At 60.4% G+C, this 23770-nt stretch overlaps 1 protein-coding gene and 1 long non-coding RNA gene across 2 annotated transcripts in view; both read left to right on the forward strand.

The window, feature by feature from the left end:
• Positions 1-742: 742 nt before the first annotated feature.
• LOC127465786 (symplekin-like) overlaps positions 743-23770 on the forward strand; it is a gene marked incomplete at both ends in the record, with an annotated part of 37129 nt that continues 14101 nt past the window's right edge. Inside the window, 14 exon segments of the mRNA XM_051776314.1 lie at positions 743-828; positions 1047-1120; positions 2401-2527; positions 4843-5092; positions 6260-6430; positions 8609-8848; positions 10284-10438; positions 14629-14706; positions 14708-14780; positions 15824-16031; positions 16926-17076; positions 19303-19538; positions 21253-21334; positions 21784-21897. Coding sequence (XP_051632274.1) covers positions 743-828; positions 1047-1120; positions 2401-2527; positions 4843-5092; positions 6260-6430; positions 8609-8848; positions 10284-10438; positions 14629-14706; positions 14708-14780; positions 15824-16031; positions 16926-17076; positions 19303-19538; positions 21253-21334; positions 21784-21897 — 2045 coding nt within the window.
• Positions 6655-8006, forward strand: LOC127465785 (uncharacterized). The gene is made up of 3 exons (XR_007902403.1): positions 6655-6715; positions 7156-7183; positions 7928-8006. It is a non-coding gene; the product is annotated as an uncharacterized LOC127465785 (long non-coding RNA).

Raw genomic sequence — 23770 nt, forward strand, 5'->3', positions numbered from 1 at the left:
GGAATGTGGGATTTGGGGGGGGGAAATGTGGGATTTTTGGGGGGAAAGGGGGGAGTTGGGGGGGAAATGTGGGATTGGGGGGGAAAGGGGGAGATTGAGGTGGGAAAGGGGGGGTTTGGGGAGGGAAATGTGGGATTTGGGGGGAAATGTGGGATTAGTGGGGGAAAATGTGGGATTTGGGGGGGAAAGGGAGGACTTGGGGGGGGAAAGGGGGGATTTGGGGGGGGAAGTGTGGGATTTGGGGGAAGGAAATGTGGGATTTGAGGGGAAAATGTGGGATTTGGGGGGGAAAGAGGGAGTTTGAGGAGGGAAAGGGGGGATTTGAGGAAGAAATGTGGGATTTGGGGGGAAAATGTGGGATTTGGGGGGGGAAAGGGGGAGATTGAGGTGGGAAAGGGGGGATTGGGGGGGGAAATGTGGGATTTGGGGGGAGAAATGTGGGATTTGGGGGGGAAAGGGGGATTGGGGGGAGGGAATGTGGGATTTGGGGGGGGGAATGTGGGATTTGGGGGGAAAAAAGGGGGGGTTGAGGTGAGAAAGGGGAGATTGGGGCGAAGAAAATGTGGGATTGAGGAGGAAAAGTGGGATTTGGGGAGGAAAATGTGGGATTGGGAGGGAAAGATGGAGGGATTGAGGTGGGAAAGGGGGGATTGGGGGGAAAAATGTGGGATTGGGGGGGGAAATGTGGGATTTTGGGGGGGAAAAGGGGGGGATTGAGGTGGGAAAGGGCGGATTTGGGGAGAAAATGTGGGATTTGGGATTGTTCCCCCCCAGGTGCAGGAGCTGATCATCAACAAGGACCCGACACTGCTGGACAACTTCCTGGATGTGAGTGGGATCCAGAGGGATCCAGGGGGATTGGGATGGATCCAGAGGGACTGGGATGGATCCAGAGGGATCCAGAGGGTCTGGGATGGATCCAGAGGGATTGGGATTGATCCAGAGGCACTGGGATGGATCCAGAGGGATCCCGAGGGATTTGGGATCCCTCCCTAAGCTGTGGGTTGGATCCATCCCTGTGCTGACCCCCCTTTCCCCTTTCCCAGGAAATCATCGCCTTCCAGGCCGACAAATCCATCGAGGTCCGCAAGTTCGTGGTGGGATTCATCGAGGAGGCCTGGTGAGGGGCTGGGGGGCAGGGTCACACATTTGGGGTCAGTGTCACACATTTGGGGTCAGTGTCCCCCATTTTGGGCTCAGTGTCCCCATTTTGGGGGGTCAGCCCCCATTTTGGGCTCAGTGTCCCCATTTTGGGCTCAGTGTCCCCATGTTGGGGTCAGCCCCCATTTTGGGGTTAGTGTCACCCATTTGGGGTCAGTGTCACCCTGGGGGGGGTCAGCACCCATTTTTGGGGTCAGTGTCCCCATTTTGGGGTCAGTGTCACCCATTTTTGGGGTCAGTGTCCCCATTTTGGGGTCAGTGTCACCCATTTTTGGGGTCAGTGTCCCCATTTTGGGGTCAGTGTCACCCATTTAGGGGGTCAGTGTCACCTATTTTTGGGGTCAGTGTCACCCTGGGGGGGGTCAGTGTCTCCCAGCCCCGTTCCCACATCCCGAGGTTTCCCCCATCCCAGTTTTTTGGGACCCCCCGAGGATCTGGGGGTTCCTGGGTGACCCCGGGGGGTTATGTGGGGAGGGGGCAGCCCCCATGTTGGGGTCAGTGTCCCCATTTTTGGGGTCAGTGTCACCCATGTTGGGGTCAGTGTCCCCATGTTGGGGTCAGTGTCCCCATTTTTGGGGTCAGTGTCACCCATTTTGGGGTCTCAGTGTCCCCATTTTGGGGTGTCAGCCCCCATTTTGGGGTCAGTGTCCCCATGTTGGGGTCTCAAAGTCCCCCCGTGCCCCCAGCAAGCGGGACATGGAGCTGCTGCAGAAGCAGTGTCCCCATTTTGGGGTCAGTGTCCCCATTTTTGGGGTCAGTGTCACTCGGGGTGGGCTCAGCCCCCATTTTGGGGTCAGTGTCCCCATTTTGGGGTCAGTGTCCCCATTTTTGGGGTCAGTGTCCCCATTTTGAGGTGTCAGCCCCCATTTTGGGGTCAGTGTCACCCTTGGGGGGCTCAGTGTCCCTGGGGGGGGTCAGGCCCCGTTCCCACATCCCGAGGTTGCCCCATCCCAGTTTTTTGGGCTCTGGGGGTTCCCGGGTGACCCCGGGGGGTTCTTTGGGGTGTCAGCCCCCATTTTGGGGTGTCAGCACCCATTTTGGGGTCTCAGTGTCCCCATTTTGGGGTGTCAGCCCCCATTTTGGGCTCAGTGTCACTGGGGGGGGTCAGGCCCCGTTCCCACATCCCGAGGTTGCCCCATCCCAGTTTTTTGGGTCCCCCCAGTCTCTGGGTGACCCCGGGGGGTTCTTTGGGGTGTCAGCCCCCATTTTTGGGGTCTCAAAGTCCCCCCGTGCCCCCAGCAAGCGGGACATGGAGCTGCTGCAGAAGCTGATCGCCAACCTCAACATGCTGCTCAAGGACGAGAACGTCAACGTGGTCAAGAGAGCGATCCTGACCATGACCCAGCTGTACAGGGTGGCCCTGCAGGTAATTAATGAGTTCATTAACTAATGAAGGAGTTAATGAGGGGCCATCCTGACCATGACCCAGCTGTACAGGGTGGCCCTGCAGGTAATTAATGAGTTCATTAACTAATGAAGGAGTTAATGAGGGGCGATCCTGACCATGACCCAGCTGTACAGGGTGGCCCTGCAGGTAATTAATGAGTTCATTAACTAATGAAGGAGTTAATGAGGGGCCATCCTGACCATGACCCAGCTGTACAGGGTGGCCCTGCAGGTAATTAATGAGTTCATTAACTAATGAAGGAGTTAATGAGGGGCGATCCTGACCATGACCCAGCTGTACAGGGTGGCCCTGCAGGTAATTAATGAGTTCATTAACTAATGAAGGAGTTAATGAGGGGCCATCCTGACCATGACCCAGCTGTACAGGGTGGCCCTGCAGGTAATTAATGAGTTCATTAACTAATGAAGGAGTTAATGAGGGGCCGTCCTGACCATGACCCAGCTGTACAGGGTGGCCCTGCAGGTAATGAATGAGTTCATTAACTAATGAAGGAGTTAATGAGGGGCCATCCTGACCATGACCCAGCTGTACAGGGTGGCCCTGCAGGTAATTAATGAGTTCATTAACTAATGAAGGAGTTAATGAGGGGCCATCCTGACCATGACCCAGCTGTACAGGGTGGCCCTGCAGGTAATTAATGAGTTCATTAACTAATGAAGGAGTTAATGAGGGGCCATCCTGACCATGACCCAGCTGTACAGGGTGGCCCTGCAGGTAATTAATGAGTTCATTAACTAATGAAGGAGTTAATGAGGGGCCATCCTGACCATGACCCAGCTGTACAGGGTGGCCCTGCAGGTAATTAATGAGTTCATTAACTAATGAAGGAGTTAATGAGGGGCCGTCCTGACCATGACCCAGCTGTACAGGGTGGCCCTGCAGGTAATTAATGAGTTCATTAACTAATGAAGGAGTTAATGAGGGGCCGTCCTGACCATGACCCAGCTGTACAGGGTGGCCCTGCAGGTAATTAATGAGTTCATTAACTAATGAAGGAGTTAATGAGGGGCCGTCCTGACCATGACCCAGCTGTACAGGGTGGCCCTGCAGGTAATTAATGAGTTCATTAACTAATGAAGGAGTTAATGAGGGGCCGTCCTGACCATGACCCAGCTGTACAGGGTGGCCCTGCAGGTAATTAATGAGTTCATTAACTAATGAAGGAGTTAATGAGGGGCCGTCCTGACCATGACCCAGCTGTACAGGGTGGCCCTGCAGGTAATTAATGAGTTCATTAACTAATGAAGGAGTTAATGAGGGGCCGTCCTGACCATGACCCAGCTGTACAGGGTGGCCCTGCAGGTAATTAATGAGTTCATTAACTAATGAAGGAGTTAATGAGGGGCCATCCTGACCATGACCCAGCTGTACAGGGTGGCCCTGCAGGTAATGAATGAGTTCATTAACTAATGAAGGAGTTAATGAGGGGCCATCCTGACCATGACCCAGCTGTACAGGGTGGCCCTGCAGGTAATTAATGAGTTCATTAACTAATGAAGGAGTTAATGAGGGGCCATCCTGACCATGACCCAGCTGTACAAGGTGGCCCTGCAGGTGATTAACTCATTAATTAGGGGCCATCCTTAATAAAGTAATTACTTATTATTTATTATTGAAAATAAACTATTAATTATAGTAATTAATATAGTAATTAAATAATTTCATTAGAATTAAAAATGGTAATAAGCTTAAATGGTGAGTGATAAGCGATAAATTTATCATTTCATAATAAATTAAAGGATATTTTGTTTAAATAATTTAATTAGAATTTAATTGAATTGTTTTTAATTATTAGTAGCTATTTATTATATGTTAATGATAATTAAGTAATTTAATTAGAATTAAAATTGTAATAATTTTAAATGGTGAGTGTTAAGTGATAACTTTATCATTTAGTGATAAATTAAAGGATAATTCAGTTAAATAATTTAATTGCAATTTAATGAAATAAATAACAAAATTCTCAATAATTATTTATCATATATTAATGATATGTTATTTATGATGATAAATAACTTAATTAGGATTAAGATTATAGTAAGTCTAAATGGTGAGTGGCAAGGAATAAATTTATCATTTAACAATAAAATTAATGATTAAGTCGCTTAATTATAATTCACCACCCTGCAGTGGCTGCTGAAGTCGAAGGTGATCTCGGAGCTGCAGGATAATTAAAATACCCCGATAATTGTTTATTAAAAACATTAAATGCTATAAACACATATTGTAAAATACTCTAATTTTTCTGTAACTGGTTTTTTTTTTGGCTGCAGTGGCTGGTGAAGTCGAAGGTGATCTCGGAGCTGCAGGAGGCCTGCTGGGACCTGGTCTCGGCCATGGCCAGCGACATCATCCTGCTGCTGGACTCGGACAACGACGGCGTGCGCACCCACGCCATCAAGTTCGTGGAGGGGCTGATCATCACCCTGTCCCCCAGGATGGCTGACTCCGACGTCCCCAAACGGCACGAGAACGACATCAGCCTGGACAGGATCCCCAGGGACCACCCTGTCATCAAATACAGTGAGGGGGGGGACAGGGGGGGAGACAGGGGGGACAGCTCTGGGGGGACATCAGCCTGGACAGGATCCCCAGGGACCACCCTGTCATCAAATACAGTGAGGGGGCACAGGGGGACACCCCAGGGACCACCCTGTCATCAAATACAGTGAGGGGGGACAGGGGGGGACATCAGCCTGGACAGGATCCCCAGGGACCACCCTGTCATCAAATACAGTGAGGGGGCACAGGGGGGGACAGCCCTGGGGGGACATCAACCTGGACAGGATCCCCAGGGACCACCCTGTCATCAAATACAGTGAGGAGGGACAGGGGGACACCCCAGGGACCACCCTGTCATCAAATACAGTGAGGGGGCACAGGGGGGGACAGCCCTGGGGGGACATCAGCCTGGACAGGATCCCCAGGGACCACCCTGTCATCAAATACAGTGAGGGGGGACACCCCAGGGACCACCCTGTCATCAAATACAGTGAGGGGGGACAGAGGGGACAGGGGGGACAGCCCTGGGGGACAGGGGGGACATCAGCCTGGACAGGATCCCCAGGGACCACCCTGTCATCAAATACAGTGAGGGGGGACAGGGGGGGACAGGGGGGACATCAGCCTGGACAGGATCCCCAGGGACCACCCTGTCATCAAATACAGTGAGGGGGGACAGGGGGACAATGGGAGCCCCCCCCAAGCCCCTGTGACCCCACAGACCCCCCAGTGCCCCCCATGACCCCCTCTAACCCCCCTGTGCCCCCCATGACCCTCTCTAACCCCCCTGTGCCCCCCATACCCATAGGTGCTCTGTGGGAGAAGGGCACCCCATGGCCCCCCCTGACCCCCGTGTGCCCCCCATGACCCCCTCTAACCACCCTGTGCCTCCCCTGACCCCCCTGTGCCCCCCATGGCCCCCCCTGACCCCCGTGTGCCCCCCATGACCCCCGTGTGCCCCCCATGACCCCCTCTAACCCCCCCGTGCCCGCAGGTGCTCTGTGGGAGGGCACCCTCTGTGTCCCCACAGACCCCCCAGTGCCCCCCATGACCCCCTCTAACCCCCCTGTGCCCCCCATGACCCCCTCTAACCCCCCTGTGCCCCCCATGACCCCCCAGTGCCCCCCATGACTCCCTCTAACCCCCCTGTGCCCCCCCTGACCCCCTCTAACCCCCCCGTGCCCGCAGGTGCTCTGTGGGAGGAGGGGAAGGCGGCGCTGGAGCAGCTGCTCAAGTTCATGGTGCACCCGGCCATCTCCTCCATCAACCTCACGGCCGCGCTCGGCTCCCTGGCCACCATCGCCCGCCAGCGGCCCATGTTCATGGCCGAGGTCATCCAGGCCTACGAGACCCTCCATGGTAACGTCCCCAGGGTCACCAGGGCCACCAGGGTCATCCCCTGTGCCCGGGTGTATTCCCCTGTCCCCATATCCCACTGGCCACCATCGCCCGCCAGCGGCCCATGTTCATGGCAGAGGTCATCCAGGCCTACGAGACCCTCCATGGTAACGTCCCCAGGGCCACCAGGGCCACCAGGGCCACCCCTGGGCATCCCCTGGGCATCCCTGGGCATCCCCTGTCCCTGAGTGTCCCCATATCCCTCTGGCCACCATCGCCCGCCAGCGGCCCATGTTCATGGCCGAGGTCATCCAGGCCTACGAGACTCTCCATGGTAACGTCCCCACGGCCACCAGGGCCACCCCAGGCCATCCCCTAACCCCCAGGTATCCCCATATCCCACTGGCCACCATCGCCCGCCAGCGGCCCATGTTCATGGCCGAGGTCATCCAGGCCTACGAGACCCTCCAGGGTAACGTCACCAATGTCCCCAGGGCCACCAGGGCCATCCCTGGCCATCCCCTAACCCCCAGGTGTCCCCGTGTCCCACTGGCCACCATCGCCCGCCAGTGGCCCATGTTCATGGCCGAGGTCATCCAGGCCTACATGACCCTCCAGGGTAACGTCACCAATGTCCCCACGGCCACCAGGGCCAGCAGGGTCCCCCCTGGCCATCCCCTGTCCCTGGGTGTCCCCGTGTCCCACTGGCCACCATCGCCCGCCAGCGGCCCATGTTCATGGCTGAGGTCATCCAGGCCTACGAGACCCTCCATGGTAACGTCACCAAGGTCACCAGGGCCACCTCTGGACATCCCTGGGCATCCCTGACCATCCCTGGCCATCTCCTGTCCCCGTGTCCCACTGGCCACCCACATCCCACATCCCGTATCCTGTATCCCCCATCCCATCCCATATAACTTATCCCCCATCCCATATCCCCTTTCCATATCCCATATCCCATATCCCATCCCAAATCCCATATCCCCTCACAGCCAACCTGCCTCCCACGCTGGCCAAGTCCCAGGTGGGCAGTGTGAGGAAGAACCTGAAGCTGCACCTGCTCAGCGTGCTGTGCCACCCCTCCCATCCCATATCCCACATCCCATATAACTTATCCCATATCCCATATCCCATCCCATATCCCATCTCCCCCCCAGCCAACCTGCCTCCCACACTGACCAAGTCCCAGGTGAGCAGCGTGAGGAAGAACCTGAAGCTGCACCTGCTCAGCGTGCTGTGCCACCCCCTCCCATCCCACATCCCACATTCCACATCCCATATCCCATATCCCATATAACTTATCCCATATCCCATATAACTTATCCCAAATCCCATCTCCCCCCCAACCAACCTGCCTCCCACACTGACCAAGTCCCAGGTGAGCAGTGTGAGGAAGAACCTGAAGCTGCACCTGCTCAGCGTGCTGTGCCACCCCTCCCATCCCACATCCCACATCCCATATAACTTATCCTATATCCCATATCCCATCCCAAATCCCAAATCCCATCTCCCCCCCAGCCAACCTGCCTCCCACGCTGGCCAAGTCCCAGGTGAGCAGCGTGAGGAAGAACCTGAAGCTGCACCTGCTCAGCGTGCTGTGCCACCCCTCCCATCCCACATCCCACATCCCATATAACTTATCCTATATCCCATATCCCATCCCAAATCCCAAATCCCATCTCCCCCCCAGCCAACCTGCCTCCCACGCTGGCCAAGTCCCAGGTGAGCAGCGTGAGGAAGAACCTGAAGCTGCACCTGCTCAGCGTGCTCCGCCACCCCTCCCATCCCATATCCCACATCCCACATCCCATATCCCATCCCATATAACTTATCCCATATCCAATATCCCATCCCAAATCCCATCTCCCCCCCAGCCAACCTGCCTCCCACGCTGGCCAAGTCCCAGGTGAACAGTGTGAGGAAGAACCTGAAGCTGCACCTGCTCAGCGTGCTGTGCCACCCCTCCCATCCCATATCCCACATTCCACATCCCATATCCCATATCCCATATAACTTATCCCATATCCCATATCCCATATCCCATCTCCCCCCCAGCCAACCTGCCTTCCACGCTGGCCAAGTCCCAGGTGAGCAGCGTGAGGAAGAACCTGAAGCTGCACCTGCTCAGCGTGCTGTGCCACCCCTCCCATCCCATATCCCATATCCCATATCCCATCCCAAATCCCATCTCCCCCCCAGCCAACCTGCCTCCCACGCTGGCCAAGTCCCAGGTGAGCAGCGTGAGGAAGAACCTGAAGCTGCACCTGCTCAGCGTGCTCCGCCACCCGTCCTCGGGGGACTTCCAGCCGCAGATCACGACGCTGCTGGTGGACCTGGGCACCCCCCAGGCCGAGATCGCCCGCTGCACCCCCTGCCCCCGCGACGCCCGCAAGCGGCCCCGCGACGAGCCCGACCCCACCCTCAAGAAGATGAAGATCGGTGAGAAACCAACACCCCCGGGGGGTTGGGGACCTCAAAAGTGCTCCCAGGGACATCCAGGGTCCTCCCAGTGCCACTCAGGGTCCTCCCAGTGCCACCAGAGTCCTCCCAGTGCCACCCAGGGTCCTCCCAGTGCCACCCAGTGTGACATTGTAACCCCCCCGACCCCACCCTCAAGAAGATGAAGATCGGTGAGAATCCAACACCCCCGGGGGCTTGGGGACATCAAAAGTGCTCCCAGGGACACCAGAGTGCTCCCAGTGCCACCCAGGGTCCTCCCAGTACCACCAGAGTCCTCCCAGTGCCACCCAGGGTCCTCCCAGTGCCACCCAGTGTGACACTGTAACCCCACCCTCAAGAAGATGAAGATCGGTGAGAATCCAACACCCCCTGGGGGGTTTGGGGACATCAAAAGTGCTCCCAGGGACATCCAGGGTCCTCCCAGTGCCACTCAGGGTCCTCCCAGTGCCACCAGAGTCCTCCCAGTGCCACCCAGGGTCCTCCCAGTGCCACCCAGTGTGACATTGTAACCCCACCCTCAAGAAGATGAAGATCGGTGAGAAACCAACACCCCCGGGGGCTTGGGGACATCAAAAGTGCTCCCAGGGACATCCAGGATCCTCCCAGTGCCACCCAGAGTCCTCCCAGTCCTTGCTGGGGACAGGTGGTGGCACTAAATGCCCCCTAAAGATCCTCCCAGTACCACCCAGGGTCCTCCCAGTACCACCAGTGTCCTCCCAGTACTACCCAGGGTCCTCCCAGTGCCAGCAGAGTCCTCCCAGTAGCACCCAGAGTCCTCCCAGTACCACCCAGGGTCCTCCCAGTGCCACCCAGGGGGACTTTGTAACCCCCCCCGGGGGGGTTGGGGCCCTCAAAAGTCCTCCCAGTACTACCCAGAGTCCTCCCAGTGCCACCCAGGGTCCTCCCAGTCCTTGCTGGGGATGGGTGGTGGCACTAAATGCCCGCCTGAGGTCCTCCCAGTGCCACCCAGAGTCCTCCCAGTGCCACCAGAGTCCTCCCAGTGCCACCAGAGTACTCCCAGTACCACCCAGGATCCTCCCAGTGCCACCCAAGCTCATCCCAGGGCTACCCAGTGTGACATTAAATCCCTCCCAGTCCCTCCCAGTCCCTCCTGGTCACCCTGGATGGGGGGGGGGTGACATTAACCCCTCCCAGTCCCTCCCAGTGTCACCAGCAGTGTCACCACAGCCCCTCCCTGGGGTCCTGGTGGGTGCTGGGGCCCCTCAGGGCCCCCCAGTGACCCCCCCTTGTCCCACAGAGCCCCCCTGGGTGACATTAACCCTTCCCAGTCCCTCCCAGTATCACCAGCAGTGTCACCAGCAGTGTCACCACAGCCCCTCCCTGTTGTCCTGGTGGGTGCTGGGGCCCCCCAGTGCCCCCCAGTGCCCCCCAGTGACCCCCCCTTGTCCAGCAGAGCCCCCCCTGGGGGAGGATGACGAGGACAAGGACCTGGAGGCGCCGGCGGTGGCGGCGGCCAAGGCGGGCGGGGGGGTCAGCGCGCCCTCGGACACCGACATCACGGCCGAGTTCCTGCAGCCCCTGCTGACCCCCGAGAACGTGGCCAACCTGGTACGGGGCATTTTGGGGGGCACCTGGGGGGTGTCCTCATCCTACAGCCCCTGCTGGCCCCCAAGAACGTGGCCAACCTGGTACAGGGCATTTTGGGGGGCACCTGGGGGGTACCTGGGGGGGTGTCCTCATCCTACAGCCCCTGCTGACCCCTGAGAACGTGGCCAACCTGGTAGGGGGCACTTTGGGGGGCACCTGGGGGGGTATCCTGATCCTACAGCCCCTGCTGAGCCCCGAGAACGTGGCCAACCTGGTACGGGGCATTTTGGGGGGTACCTGGGGGGGTGTCCTCATCCTGCAGCCCCTGCTGACCCCCGAGAACGTGGCCAACCTGGTATGAGGGGGGCATTTTGGGGGGCACCTGGGGGGGTATCACCCTCCTGCAGCCCCTGCTGACCCCCGAGAACGTGGCCAACCTGGTACGGGGCATTTTGGGGGGTACCTGGGGGGTACCTGGGGGGTGTCCTCATCCTACAGCCCCTGCTGACCCCCGAGAACGTGGCCAACCTGGTATGAGGGGGGCATTTTGGGGGGTATCCCTGTCCTACAGCCCCTGCTGACCCCCGAGAACGTGGCCAACCTGGTATGGGGGGCATTTTGGGGGGTACCTGGGGGGGTATCTCATGTCCTACAGCCCCTGCTGAGCCCTGAGAACGTGGCCAACCTGGTAGGGGGCACTTTGGGGGGCACTTTGGGGGGGTATCCTGATCCTGCAGCCCCTGCTGAGCCCTGAGAATGTGACCAACCTGGTAGGGGGGCACCTGGGGGGCACCTGGGGGGTTATCCTGATCCTACAGCCCCTGCTGAGCCCCGAGAACGTGACCAACCTGGTAGGGGGCACTTTGGGGGGTACCTGGGGGGGTGTCCTCATCCTACAGCCCCTGCTGGCCCCCAAGAACGTGGCCAACCTGGTACAGGGCATTTTGGGGGGCACCTGGGGGGTTATCCTGATCCTGCAGCCCCTGCTGACCCCCGAGAACGTGGCCAACCTGGTACAGGGCATTTTGGGGGGCACCTGGGGGGTACCTGGGGGGGTATCTCATGTCCTACAGCCCCTGCTGAACCCTGAGAACGTGGCCAACCTGGTAGGGGGCACTTTGGGGGGCACCTGGGGGGGTATCCTGATCCTGCAGCCCCTGCTGACCCCCGAGAACGTGGCCAACCTGGTATGAGGGGGGCATTTTGGGGGGCACCTGGGGGGGTGTCCTGATCCTACAGCCCCTGCTGAGCCCCGAGAACGTGGCCAACCTGGTATGAGGGGGGCATTTTGGGGGGCACCTGGGGGGGTATCCTCATCCTGCAGCCCCTGCTGAGCCCCGAGAACGTGGCCAACCTGGTACGGGGCATTTTGGGGGGTACCTGGGGGGTACCTGGGGGGTGTCCTCATCCTACAGCCCCTGCTGACCCCCGAGAACGTGGCCAACCTGGTAGGGGGGGCATTTTGGGGGGTATCCCTGTCCTACAGCCCCTGCTGACCCCCGAGAACGTGGCCAACCTGGTATGAGGGGGGCATTTTGGGGGGTATCTGGGGGGGTATCCTGATCCTACAGCCCCTGCTGAGCCCTGAGAACGTGGCCAACCTGGTATGAGGGGGGCATTTTGGGGGGTACCTGGGGGGGTATCACCCTCCTCCAGCCCCTGCTGAGTCCCGAGAACGTGACCAACCTGATATGAGGGGGGCACCTGGGGGGCACCTGGGGGGGTATCCTGATCCTACAGCCCCTGCTGACCCCCGAGAACGTGGCCAACCTGGTAGGGGGCACTTTGGGGGGTACCTGGGGGGGTGTCCTCATCCTACAGCCCCTGCTGAGCCCTGAGAACGTGACCAACCTGGTATGGGGGGCACCTGGGAGGGTATCTGGGGGGTATCACCCTCCTGCAGCCCCTGCTGACCTCCGAGAACGTGGCCAACCTGGTAGGGGGGGCACCTGGGGGGCACCTGGGGGGGTATCTCATGTCCTACAGCCCCTGCTGAACCCTGAGAACGTGGCCAACCTGGTATGGGGGGCATTTTGGGGGGCACCTGGGGGGTATCCTGATCCTGCAGCCCCTGCTGACCCCCGAGAACGTGACCAACCTGGTAGGGGGCATTTTGGGGGGTACCTGGGGGGGTATCTCATGTCCTACAGCCCCTGCTGAACCCTGAGAACGTGGCCAACCTGGTATGAGGGGGGCACCTGGGGGGCACCTGAGGGGGTATCCTGATCCTGCAGCCCCTGCTGAGCCCCGAGAATGGGTGTAGGGGGCACTTTGGGGGGCACCTGGGGGGGTATCTCATGTCCTGCAACCCCTGCTGACCCCTGAGAATGGGTGTGGGGGACACTTTGGGGGTCTCTGAGGGGGTGTCCCCATCCTGCAGCCCCTGCTGACCCCTGAGAACGGGTGTGGGGGGCACCTTGGGGGGCTGCCGACCCCCGAGAACGTGACCAACCTGGTATGGGGGCACCTGGGGGGTATCTGGGGGGGTATCACCCTCCTGCAGCCCCTGCTGACCCCCGAGAACGTGGCCAACCTCGTATGGGGGCACCTGGGGGGGGCATTTTGGGATCCCTGAGGTGCTGTGCCCCCCCAGGTGCTCACCAGCCCTGGTCAGGGACAGGGACACCGTGTTGGGGACAGTCTTGGGGACATTTTGGGGTCCCTGAGGTGCTCTCTCCCCCCCTTCCAGGTCCTGATCAGCCCAGGGTGGTCTCAGGGGGACATTTTGGGGTCCCTAAGGTGCTGTGCCCCCCTTACAGGTCCTGCTCAGCCCTGGTCAGGGATGGGGACAGGACATTGGGGACATTCGGGGGGCCATTTTGGGGTCCCTGAGGTGCTCTCTCCCCCCTTCCAGGTCCTGCTCAGCCCAGGGTGCTCTCAGGGGGACATTTTGGGGTTCCTGAGGTGCTGTGTCCCCCCTCACAGGTCCTGATCACCCCAGGGTGGTGTCAGGGGGACATTTTGGGGCACCTGAGGTGCTCTCTCCCCCTCTTACAGGTCCTGATCAGCCCAGGGTGGTCTCAGGGGGACATTTTTGGGGTCCCTGAGGTTCTGTCCCCCCTCACAGGTCCTGATCATCCCGGGGTGGTCTCAGGGGGACATTTTTGGGTCCCTGAGGTGCTCTTTACCCCCCCTTTGCAGGTTCTTCTCAGCCCTGGTCAGGGATGGAGACAGGACATTGGGGACATTCTGGGGGCCATTTTGGGGTCCCTGAGGTGCTGTGCCCCCCTTACAGGTCCTGCTTACCCCAGGGTGGTCTCAGGGGGACATTTTTGGGGTCCCTGAGGTGCTGTGTCCCCCCTCACAGGTCCTGATCACCCCAGGGTGGTGTCAGGGGGCCATTTTGGGGTCCCTGAGGTGCTGTCCCCCCTCACAGGTCCTGATCACCCCAGGGTGGTGTCAGGGGGCCATTTTGGGGTCCCTGAGGTGCTCTCCCCCCTCACAGGTCCTGATCATCCCGGGGTGGTCTCAGGGGGCCATTTTTGGGGTCCCTGAGGTGCTCTTTACCCCCCCTTTGCAGGTTCTTCTCAGCCCTGGTCAGGGATGGAGACAGGACATTGGGGACATTCTGGGGGACATTTTGGGGTCCCTGAGGTGCTGTGCCCCCCTCACAGGTCCTGCTCAGCCCAGGGTGGTGTCAGGGGGCCATTTTGGGGTCCCTGAGGTGCTCTCTCCCCCCAGGTGCTGATCAGCCCTGGTCAGGGACGGGGACAGGACATTGGGGACATTCTGGGTGACATTTTGGGGTCCCTGAGGTGCTCTCTCCCCCCTCACAGGTCCTGCTCACCCCAGGGTGGTGTCAGGGGGCCATTTTGGGGTCCCTGAGGTACTCTCTCCCCCCTTACAGGTGCTGATCAGCCCAGGGTGGTGTCAGGGGGACATTTTGGGGTCCCTGAGGTGCTCTCTCCCCCCAGGTGCTGATCAGCCCTGGTCAGGGACGGGGACAGGACATTGGGGACATTCTGGGTGACATTTTGGGGTCCCTGAGGTGCTCTCTCCCCCCAGGTGCTGGTCAGCCCAGGGTGGTCTCAGGGGGACATTTTGGGGTCCCTGAGGTGCTGTGCCCCCCTCACAGGTGCTGATCAGCCCAGGGTGGTCTCAGGGGGCCATTTTGGGGTCCCTGAGGTGCTCTCCCCCCTTACAGGTGCTGATCACCCCAGGGTGGTGTCAGGGGGACATTTTGGGGTCCCTGAGGTGCTCTCTCCCCCCAGGTGCTGATCAGCATGGTGTACCTGCCCGAGGCCATGCCCGCCTCCTTCCAGGCCACCTACACGCCCGTGGAGTCGGCGGGGGACCGAGGCCCAGATCAAACACCTCGCCCGGCTCATGGCAACGCAGATGACGGCGGCGGGACTCGGGCCTGGTGAGGGGAGAAGGGGTTGGGAGGGTTGGATTTAGGGTTTGGGAGGGTTGGAATTAGGGTTTGGGAGGGTTGGATTTAGGGTTTGGGAGGGTTGAGGGGCACCTCATGGCAACCCAGATGACAGCGGCGGGACTCGGGCCTGGTGAGGGGAGAAGGGGTTGGGAGGGTTGGATTTAGGGTTTGGGAGGGTTGGAATTAGGGTTTGGGAGGGTTGAGGGGCACCTCATGGCAACCCAGATGACGGCGGCGGGACTCGGGCCTGGTGAGGGGTTGGGTGGGATTAGGGTTTGGGAGGGGTGGGATTAGGGTTTGGGTGGGATTAGGGGTTGGGAGGGGTGGGATTAGGGTTTGGGAGGGTTGGGATAAGGGTTTGGGAGGATTGGATTTAGGGTTTGGGAGGGTTGGATTTAGGGTTTGGGAGGGTTGGATTTAGGGTTTGGGAGGGTTGGATTTAGGGTTTGGGATGGTTGGAATTAGAGTTTGGGAGGGTTGGATTTAGGGTTTGGGAGGGTTGGATTTAGGGTTTGGGAGGGTTGGATTTAGGGTTTGGGAGGGTTGGATTTAGGGTTTGGGAGGGTTGAGAGGTTCCTCATGGCCACACAGATGACGGCGGCGGGACTCGGGCCCGGTGAGGGCAAGGGAGACCCCTTTGGGATTTTGGGAGGGTTGGATTTAGGGTTTGGGAGGGTTTGGGATTAGGGTTTGGGATTAGGGTTTGGGAGGGATTAGGGTTTGGGAGGGTTGAGAGGCTCCTCATGGCAACACAGGTGACGGCGGCGGTGAGGGGCCTGGTGAGGGCAGGGGTGGGATTAGGGGTTGGGAGGGTTAAATTTAGGGTTTGGGAGGGTTTGGGTAGGATTAGGGTTTGGGAGGGTTGGAATTAAGGATGTAAGAGGTTTTTGGGGAATAAGGATTTGGGAGGTTTTTGGGGAATAAGGATTTGGGAGGGTTGAGTGGGATCAGGGTTTGGGAGGTTTTTGGGCGGGATGAGGATTTGGGAGGTTTTGGGGCAGGATCAGGAGGGTTTCTTTGCCCCGTCCCAGGCGTGGAGCAGACGAAGCAGCTGCGGGAGGAGCCCAAGGAGGAGAAGGTGCCCAAGCCCGACGTGGTGCTGATCAAGCGGCGCCTCTCGGCCCTGGGGCAGGGCCAGGCCATCGCCGTGCTGGGCGCCCACGGCACCGCCCCGGGGCACGACGAGGCCCCCCAGGCCAAAAGGAGACCAGAGCCCATCCTGCCATCCACACAGCCACGGTGAGAGCCTGAAAATACCCCAAAAACAGCCCTAAATCCACCCAGAGCACCCCAGCCCATCCTGCCATCCACACAGCCACGGTGAGAGCCTGAAAATACCCCAAAAACAGCCCTAAATCCACCCAGAGCACCCCAGCCCATCCTGCCATCCACCCAGCCATGGTGAGAGCATGAAAATACCCCAAAAACAACCCCAAAACCCACCCAGAGCACCCCAGCCCATCCTGCCATCCACCCAGCCACGGTGAGAGCATGAAAATACCCCAAAAACAACCCCAAAATCCACCCAGATCCCACCCCAGAGCACCCCAGCCCATCCTGCCATCCACCCAGCCATGGTGAGAGCCTGAAAATACCCCAAAAACAGCCCTAAATCCACCCAGAGCACCCCAGCCCATCCTGCCATCCACACAGCCACGGTGAGAGCATGAAAATACCCCAAAAACAACCCCAAAATCCACCCAGATCCCACCCCAGAGCACCCCAGCCCATCCTGCCATCCACACAGCCACAGTGAGAGCCCCAAACCCTCCGAAATCCAATCCCAATCCCATTGCAGCCTCCCCGGGCCCGGGGGCCGTAAAATCAGAATTCCCATCCCCAATCCCATCTCTAATCCCAATCCCAATCCCAATCCCATTGCAGCCTCCCCGGGCCCGGGGGCCGTAAGAGCAGGATTCCCAATCCCAATCCCAATCCCAATCCCATCCCATTCCAGCCTCCCCGGGCCCGGGGGCCGTAAGATCAGAATTCCCATCCCCAATCCCATCTCTAATCCCAATCCCAATCCCATCCCATTCCAGCCTCCCCGGGCCCGGGGGCCGTAAGATCAGAATTCCCATCCCCAATCCCAATCCCAATCCCATCTCTAATCCCAATCCCATCCCATTCCAGCCTCCCCGGGCCCGGGGGCCGTAAGAAGGTTTTCCGGCTCAGTGATGTCCTGAAGCCGCTCAGCGACGTCCAGGTGGAGAAGCTCAAACTGGGGGCTGTCCGGAGGATCCTGCGCTCCGAGCGGGCCGTGGCGTCCAGCGGGGCTGCCCAGGTACCCATGGGAACCCCCAGTGCCACCCCAGTGCCCCCCCAGTGCCCCCCAGTGCCCTCCCAGTGCCCTCCCAGTGCCCCCAGTGCCCCCTGCGCTCCGAGCGGGCCGTGGCGTCCAGCGGGGCTGCTCAGGTGGGTACCAGGGACACCAGTGACACCAGTGCCCTCCCAGTGCCCTCCCAGTGCCCCCCAGTGCCCCCCAGTGTCCCCTGCGCTCCGAGCGGGCCGTGGCATCCAGCAGGGCTGCCCAGGTGGGTATCAGGGACACCAGTGACACCCAGTGACACCCAGTGCCATCAGATCCTCCCAGTGCCCCCCAGTGCCCTCCCAGTGCCCCCCCGTGTCACCAGTGCCCCCTGCGCTCCGAGCGGGCCGTGGCATCCAGCGGGGCTGCCCAGGTACCCATGGGAACCCCCCAGTGCCCCCCAGTGCCCCCCCAGTGCCCCCAGTGCCCTCCCAGTGCCCCCTGCGCTCCGAGCGGGCCGTGGCATCCAGCGGGGCTGCACAGGTACCCATGGGAACCCCCAGTGCCCCCCAGTGCCCCCCAGTGCCCTCCCAGTGCCATCAGATCCCCCCAGTGCCACCAGATCCTCCCAGTGCCCCCCCAGTGCCCCCCAGTGCCATCAGATCCTCCCAGTGCCCCCCAGTGCCCCCTGCGCTCCGAGCGGGCCGTGGCCTCCAGCGGGGCTGCCCAGGTGGGTACCAGGGACCTCCCAGTGCCATCCAGTGCCCCCCAGTACCACCCAGTGCCATCAGATCCTCCCAGTGCCCTCCCAGTGCCCCCCAGTGCCCTCCCAGTGCCACCAGTGCCCCCCAGTGCCCCCTGTGCTCCGAGCGGGCCGTGGCCTCCAGCGGGGCTGCCCAGGTACCCATGGGAACCCCCAGTGCCCCCCCAGTGCCCCACAGTGCCCTCCCAGTGCCCCCCAGCTCCCTTCCCTCGGGATATTCCAGGATCTTTGGGGTCCCTTCCCACGGGATATTCCCCAATTCCAGAGCTGGAGGAGCGCTCGGACAACCCTCAGCCCTCGGGATTTTGGGACTGGAGGGGTGTATTTAGGGTGGTGGTTTTGGGGTGGTGTTTTTGGGGTGTTGTTTTTGGGGTGGTGTTTTTGGGGTGATGTTTTTGGGGTGTTGTTTTTGGGGTGATGTTTTTGGGGTGTTGTTTTTGGGGTGATGGTTTTGGGGTGGTTTTTTTGGGGTGTTGTTTTCAGGGTGTTGTTTTCAGGGTCTTGTTTTCGGGGTGGTGTTTTCGGGGTGTTGTTTTCTGGGTGTTGTTTTGGGGGCGTTGTTTTTGGGGTGTTGTTTTCAGGGTCTTGTTTTCGGGGTGGTGTTTTTGGGGTGTTGTTTTCAGGGTGTTGTTTTCAGGGTGCTGTTTTTTGGGGTGTTGTTTTTGGGGTGTTACTTTCGGGGTGTTGTTTTCTGGGTGTTGTTTTCGGGGTGCTGTTTTTTGGGGTGTTGTTTTCTGGGTGTTGTTTTCTGGGTGTTGTTTTCGGGGTGTTGTTTTCTGGGTGTTGTTTTCGGGGTGTTGTTTTTGGGGTGTTGTTTTCTGGGTGTTGTTTTCGGGATGTTGTTTTTGGGGTGTTGTTTTCGGGGTGTTGTTTTCTGGGTGTTGTTTTTGGGGTGGTGTTTTTGGGGTGTTGTTTTTGGGGTGGTGTTTTTGGGGTGTTGTTTTCGGGGTCTTGTTTTTGGGGTGATGTTTTTGGGGCGTTGTTTTTGGGGTGGTGTTTTTGGGGTGTTGTTTTCGGGGTGTTGTTTTCTGGGTGTTGTTTTTGGGGTGTTGTTTTGGGGGTGTTGTTTTGGGGGTGTTGTTTTCAGGGTGCTGTTTTTGGGGTGCTGTTTTTGGGGCGTTGTTTTTGGGGTGGTGTTTTTGGGGCGTTGTTTTTGGGGTGTTGTTTTCAGGGTGCTGGTTTTGGGGTGTTGTTTTTGGGGTGTTGTTTTGGGGGCGTTGTTTTCGGGGTGGTGTTTTTGGGGTGTTGTTTTCGGGGCGTTGTTTTTGGGGTCTTGTTTTTGGGGTGTTGTTTTCAGGGTGCTGTTTTTGGGGTGCTGTTTTTGGGGCGTTGTTTTTGGGGCGTTGTTTTTGGGGTGGTGTTTTCGGGGTGGTGTTTTCAGGGTGTTGTTTTTGGGGTGGTGTTTTTGGGGCGCTGTTTTTGGGGTGGTGTTTTCGGGGTGTCCCCTCCCCTTCCCGTGAGCCCCGTTAATTAGCAGCCGCTAACGAGCCCTTCCCCAGGCGCGGGTGAAGATCCTGGCGTCGCTGGTGACGCAGTTCGAGGTGCCCCTCAAGGGGGAGGTCCTGGCCTTCATCCTGGACGACGTGCGGGGCCGCCTGGACTTGGCCTTCGCGTGGCTCTTCCAGGAGTACAACTCCTACCTGAGCCGCGGGCCCGGCGCCGGCCCCGAGCGCTACGACGAGTGTCTGATCGGGCTGCTGGCAGGGCTGCAGGAGAAACCCGACCAGAAGGATGGGTAGGGTGGAGGGATTGAGATGGGCTGGGGTCAGCAGGGTTGGGTTGGGACCATCAGGGTTGGGCTGGGACCATCAGGGCCCCGAGCGCTACAACGAGTGTCTGATCGGGCTGCTGGCAGGGCTGCAGGAGAAACCCGACCAGAAGGATGGGTAGGAGGGGATATTGGGGTAGGAAGGGGACAGTGGGGTGGGAGGGGGTGGGATGGAGCTCCTGGTGGGGCTGCAGGAGAAACTGGATCAGAAGGATGGGTAGGATGGGATACTGGGGTGGGAGGGGGACAGTGGGGTGGGATGGAGCTCCTGGCAGGGCTGCAGGAGAAACCCGACCAGAAGGATGGGTAGGAGGGGATACCAGGGTGGGAGAGGGATATTGGGGTGGGCTGGTACCATCAGGGTTGGGCTGGGACCATCAGGGCCCCGAGCGCTACGACGAGTGTCTGATCGGGCTGCTGGGGGGGCTGCAGGAGAAACCCGACCAGAAGGATGGGTAGGAGGGGATACTGGGGTGGGAGAGGGATATTGGGGTGGGAGAGGGATGTTGGGTGGGATGGAGCTCCTGAGGGGGCTCCAGGAGAAACCCAACCAGAAGGATGGGTAGGACGGGGATATTGGGGTGGGAGGGGGACATTGGGATGGGAGGGGGACACTGGGGTGGGATGGAGATCCTGGGGATGGGATGGAGCTGCTGGCAGGACTGCAGGAGAAACCGGATCAGAAGGATGGGTAGGAGGGGGATACCAGGGTGGGAGGGGGTGGGATGGAGCTCCTGACAGGGCTGCAGGAGAAACCCGACCAGAAGGATGGGTAGGAGGGGATACTGGGGTGGGAGAGGGACTCTGGGGTGGGAGAGGGACTCTGGGGTGGGCTGGGGTCACCAGGGTTGGGTTGGGACCATCAGGGCCCCGAGTGCTACGAGTGTCTGATCGGGCTGCTGGCAGGGCTGCAGGAGAAACCCGACCAGAAGGATGGGTAGGGTGGAGGGATTGAGATGGGATGGGGTCAGCAGGGTTGGGTTGGGACCATCAGGGTTGGGTTGGGACCATCAGGGCCCCGAGCGCTACGACGAGTGTCTGATCGGGCTGCTGGCAGGGCTGCAGGAGAAACCCGACCAGAAGGATGGGTAGGAGGGGGATATTGGGGTGGGAGAGGGGCACTGGGGTGGGAGAGGGACACTGGGGTGGGATGGAGCTCCAGGAGAAACCAGACCAGAAGGACAGGTAAGATGGAGACATTGGGATGGGATGGGGTCACCAGGGATGGGATGGGACCACCAGGGTTGGGATGGGACCACCAGGATTGGGATGGGGTCACCAGGGCTGGGATGGGACCACCAGGGCTGGGTTGGTGCCACCAGGACTGGGATGGTGCCACTGGGGATAGGATGGATCCACTGGGGCCACTGGTCTCAGGATGGGGCCACCAGGGATGTTTTGGGGCCACCAGGGGTGGAATGGGGCCACCAGGGATGGGTTGGTGCCACCAGGGTTGGGATGGGGCCACCAGGGATGTTTTGGGGCCACCAGGGATGGAATGGGGCCACCCGGGATGTTTTGGGGCCACCAGGGATGTTTTGGGGCCACCAGGGATGGGTTGGTGCCGCCAGGACTGATCCCAGGATGGTGCCACCGGGCTCTGCAGCACCAGCCCCCCTCCTGGCTGTGTCCCCCCCCGTCCCCAACCCCCGGGTGACCCCCTTGTCCCTCCCACCCCCAGGATCTTCACCAAGGTGGTGCTGGAGGCCCCCCTGATCACCGAGAGCGCCCTCGAGGTCATCCGCAAGTACTGCGAGGACGAGGTGGGCATGGGGGCTGGGGGAGACCCCTGGGGCTGGGGGAGACCCCCGGGGCTGGGGGAGACCCTCGGGGTTGGGGGAGACCCCCGAGGCTGGGGGAGACCCCCGGGGTTGGGGGAGACCCTCGGGGTTGTGGGACAGGGCTGGGGGAGCCCCCCAGGGCTGGGGGACAGGGTTGGGACCGCCCCGGGCTGTGGGACAGGGTTGGGGGACAGGGCTGGGGGAGCCCCCAGGGCTGTGGGACAGGATTAGGTGAGTCCCCCGGGGTTGTAGGGACAGGGTGGGGACCGCCCCGTGCTGTGGGGACAGGGTTGTGGGACAGGGCTGGGGGAGCCCCCAGGGCTGTGGGACAGGGCTGGGGGAGCCCCCAGGGCTGTGGGACAGGGCTGGGGGAGCCCCCCGGGGTTGTAGGGACATTGTTGGGACCGCCCCGTGCCCGCGGTGCCCCGCAGAGCCGGACGTACCTGGGCATGTCGACGCTGCGGGACCTGATCTTCAAGCGCCCGTCGCGGCAGTTCCAGTACCTGCACGTGCTGCTGGACCTCAGCTCCCACGAGAAGGACAAGGTGCCCCTCCCGGTGCCCTCCCAGTGCCACCAGTGCCCTCCCAGTGCCATCAGATCTTCCCAGTGCCCCCCAGTGCCACCAGTGCCACCAGTGACATCTCAGTGCCATCACATCCTCCCGGTGCCCCCCAGTGCCACCAGTGCCCTCCCAGTGCCACCAGTGTCCTCCAGTGCCACCAGTGACATCTCAGTGCCACCAGTGCCCTCCCAGTGCCACCAGTGTAACCAGTGCCCTCCCAGTGCCACCAGTGTCCCCCAGTGCCCTCCCAGTGCCACCAGTGTAACCAGTGCCCTCCCAGTGTCACCAGTGCCCTCCCAGTGCCACCAGTGTCACCAGTGTCCCCCAGTGTCACCAGTGTCCTCCCAGTGCCACCAGTGTCCTCCCAGTGCCCTCCAGTGCCACCAGTGTAACCAGTGCCCTCCCAGTGCCACCAGTGTCCCCCAGTGTCACCAGTGTCATCTCAGTGCCATCAGATCCTCCCAGTGCCCTCCCAGTGCCACCAGTGTCCTCCCAGTGCCCCCCAGTGCCACCAGTGTAACCAGTGCCCTCCCAGTGCCACCAGTGTAACCAGTGCCCTCCCAGTGCCACCAGTGTCCCACAGTGCCACCAGTGTCCTCCCAGTGCCATCAGATCCTCCCAGTGCCCCCCAGTGCCACCAGTGTCCTCCCAGTGCCCCCCAGTGCCACCAGTGTCATCTCAGTGCCATCAGATCCTCCCAGTGCCACCAGTGCCCTCCCAGTGCCCTCCCAGTGCCATCAGATCCTCCCAGTACCACCCAGGATCCTCCCAGTGCCACCAGTGCCCTTCCAGTGCCACGAGTATCCTCCCAGTGCCCTCCCAGTGCCCTCCCAGTGCCATCAGATCCTCCCAGTGCCACCAGTGCCCTCCCAGTGCCCCCTGCACTCTGAGACCCCTCTGAGTCCCTTCCTGACCAGGATATCCCATGATCCTTGTGGGTCCCTTCCAAACCTGATGTCCCCCTCCCATCCCCCGGGCCTCCATCCCATCCCAGTGTCCCCCTCCCACCCCAGGAGCTCCATCCCATCCCAATGTCCCCCTCCCATCCCATCCCACCCCAGTGTCCCCCTCCCATCCCACACCAGTGTCCCTCTCCTATCCCAATGTCCCCTTCCCACCCTGGTGTCCCCCTCCCACCCCACTGTCCCCCTCCCATCCCCAGGACCTCCATCCCATCCCATCCCATCCCATCCCCATCCCATCCCATCCCATCCCATCCCATCCCATCCCATCCCCATCCCATCCCCATCCCATCCCCATCCCATCCCATCCCATCCCATCCCATCCCCATCCCATCCCATCCCATCCCATCCCATCCCATCCCATCCCATCCCCATCCCACCCCAATGTCCCCTCCCACCCTGGTGTCCCCCTCCCACCTTGGTGTCCCCCTCCCACCCCAGTGTCCCCCTCCCACCTTGGTGTCCCCCTCCCATCCCAATGTCCCTCTCCCATCCTGGTGTCCCTCTTCCACCCCAGTGTCCCCGGGGGGTGTCCCCGCAGTGTCCCCACCCCCCTCCCACCCCAGGGGTGTCCCCACAGTGTCCCCATCCCGGTGACACCCCAGGGATGTCCCCACAGTGTCCCCACCCCGGTGACCCCCCCGTGCCCCCCAGGTGAGGCAGCAGGCCCTGCTCTTCATCAAGCACCTGTACAATCAGGACAAGGTGGCACCCCAGGGGTGTCCCCGCAGTGTCCCCACCCCCCTCCCACCCCAGGGGTGTCCCCACAGTGTCCCCATCCCGGTGCCACCCCAGGGGTGTCCCCACAGTGTCCCCATCCCAGTGACCCCCCCGTGCCCCCCAGGTGAGGCAGCAGGCCCTGCTCTTTATCAAGCACCTGTACAATCAGGACA

Source organism: Manacus candei, unplaced genomic scaffold (genome assembly GCF_025592945.1).
Source record: "Manacus candei isolate 608988 ecotype Guabito, Panama unplaced genomic scaffold, ASM2559294v1 h1tg000489l, whole genome shotgun sequence".
Taxonomy (NCBI): Eukaryota; Metazoa; Chordata; class Aves; order Passeriformes; family Pipridae; genus Manacus; species Manacus candei.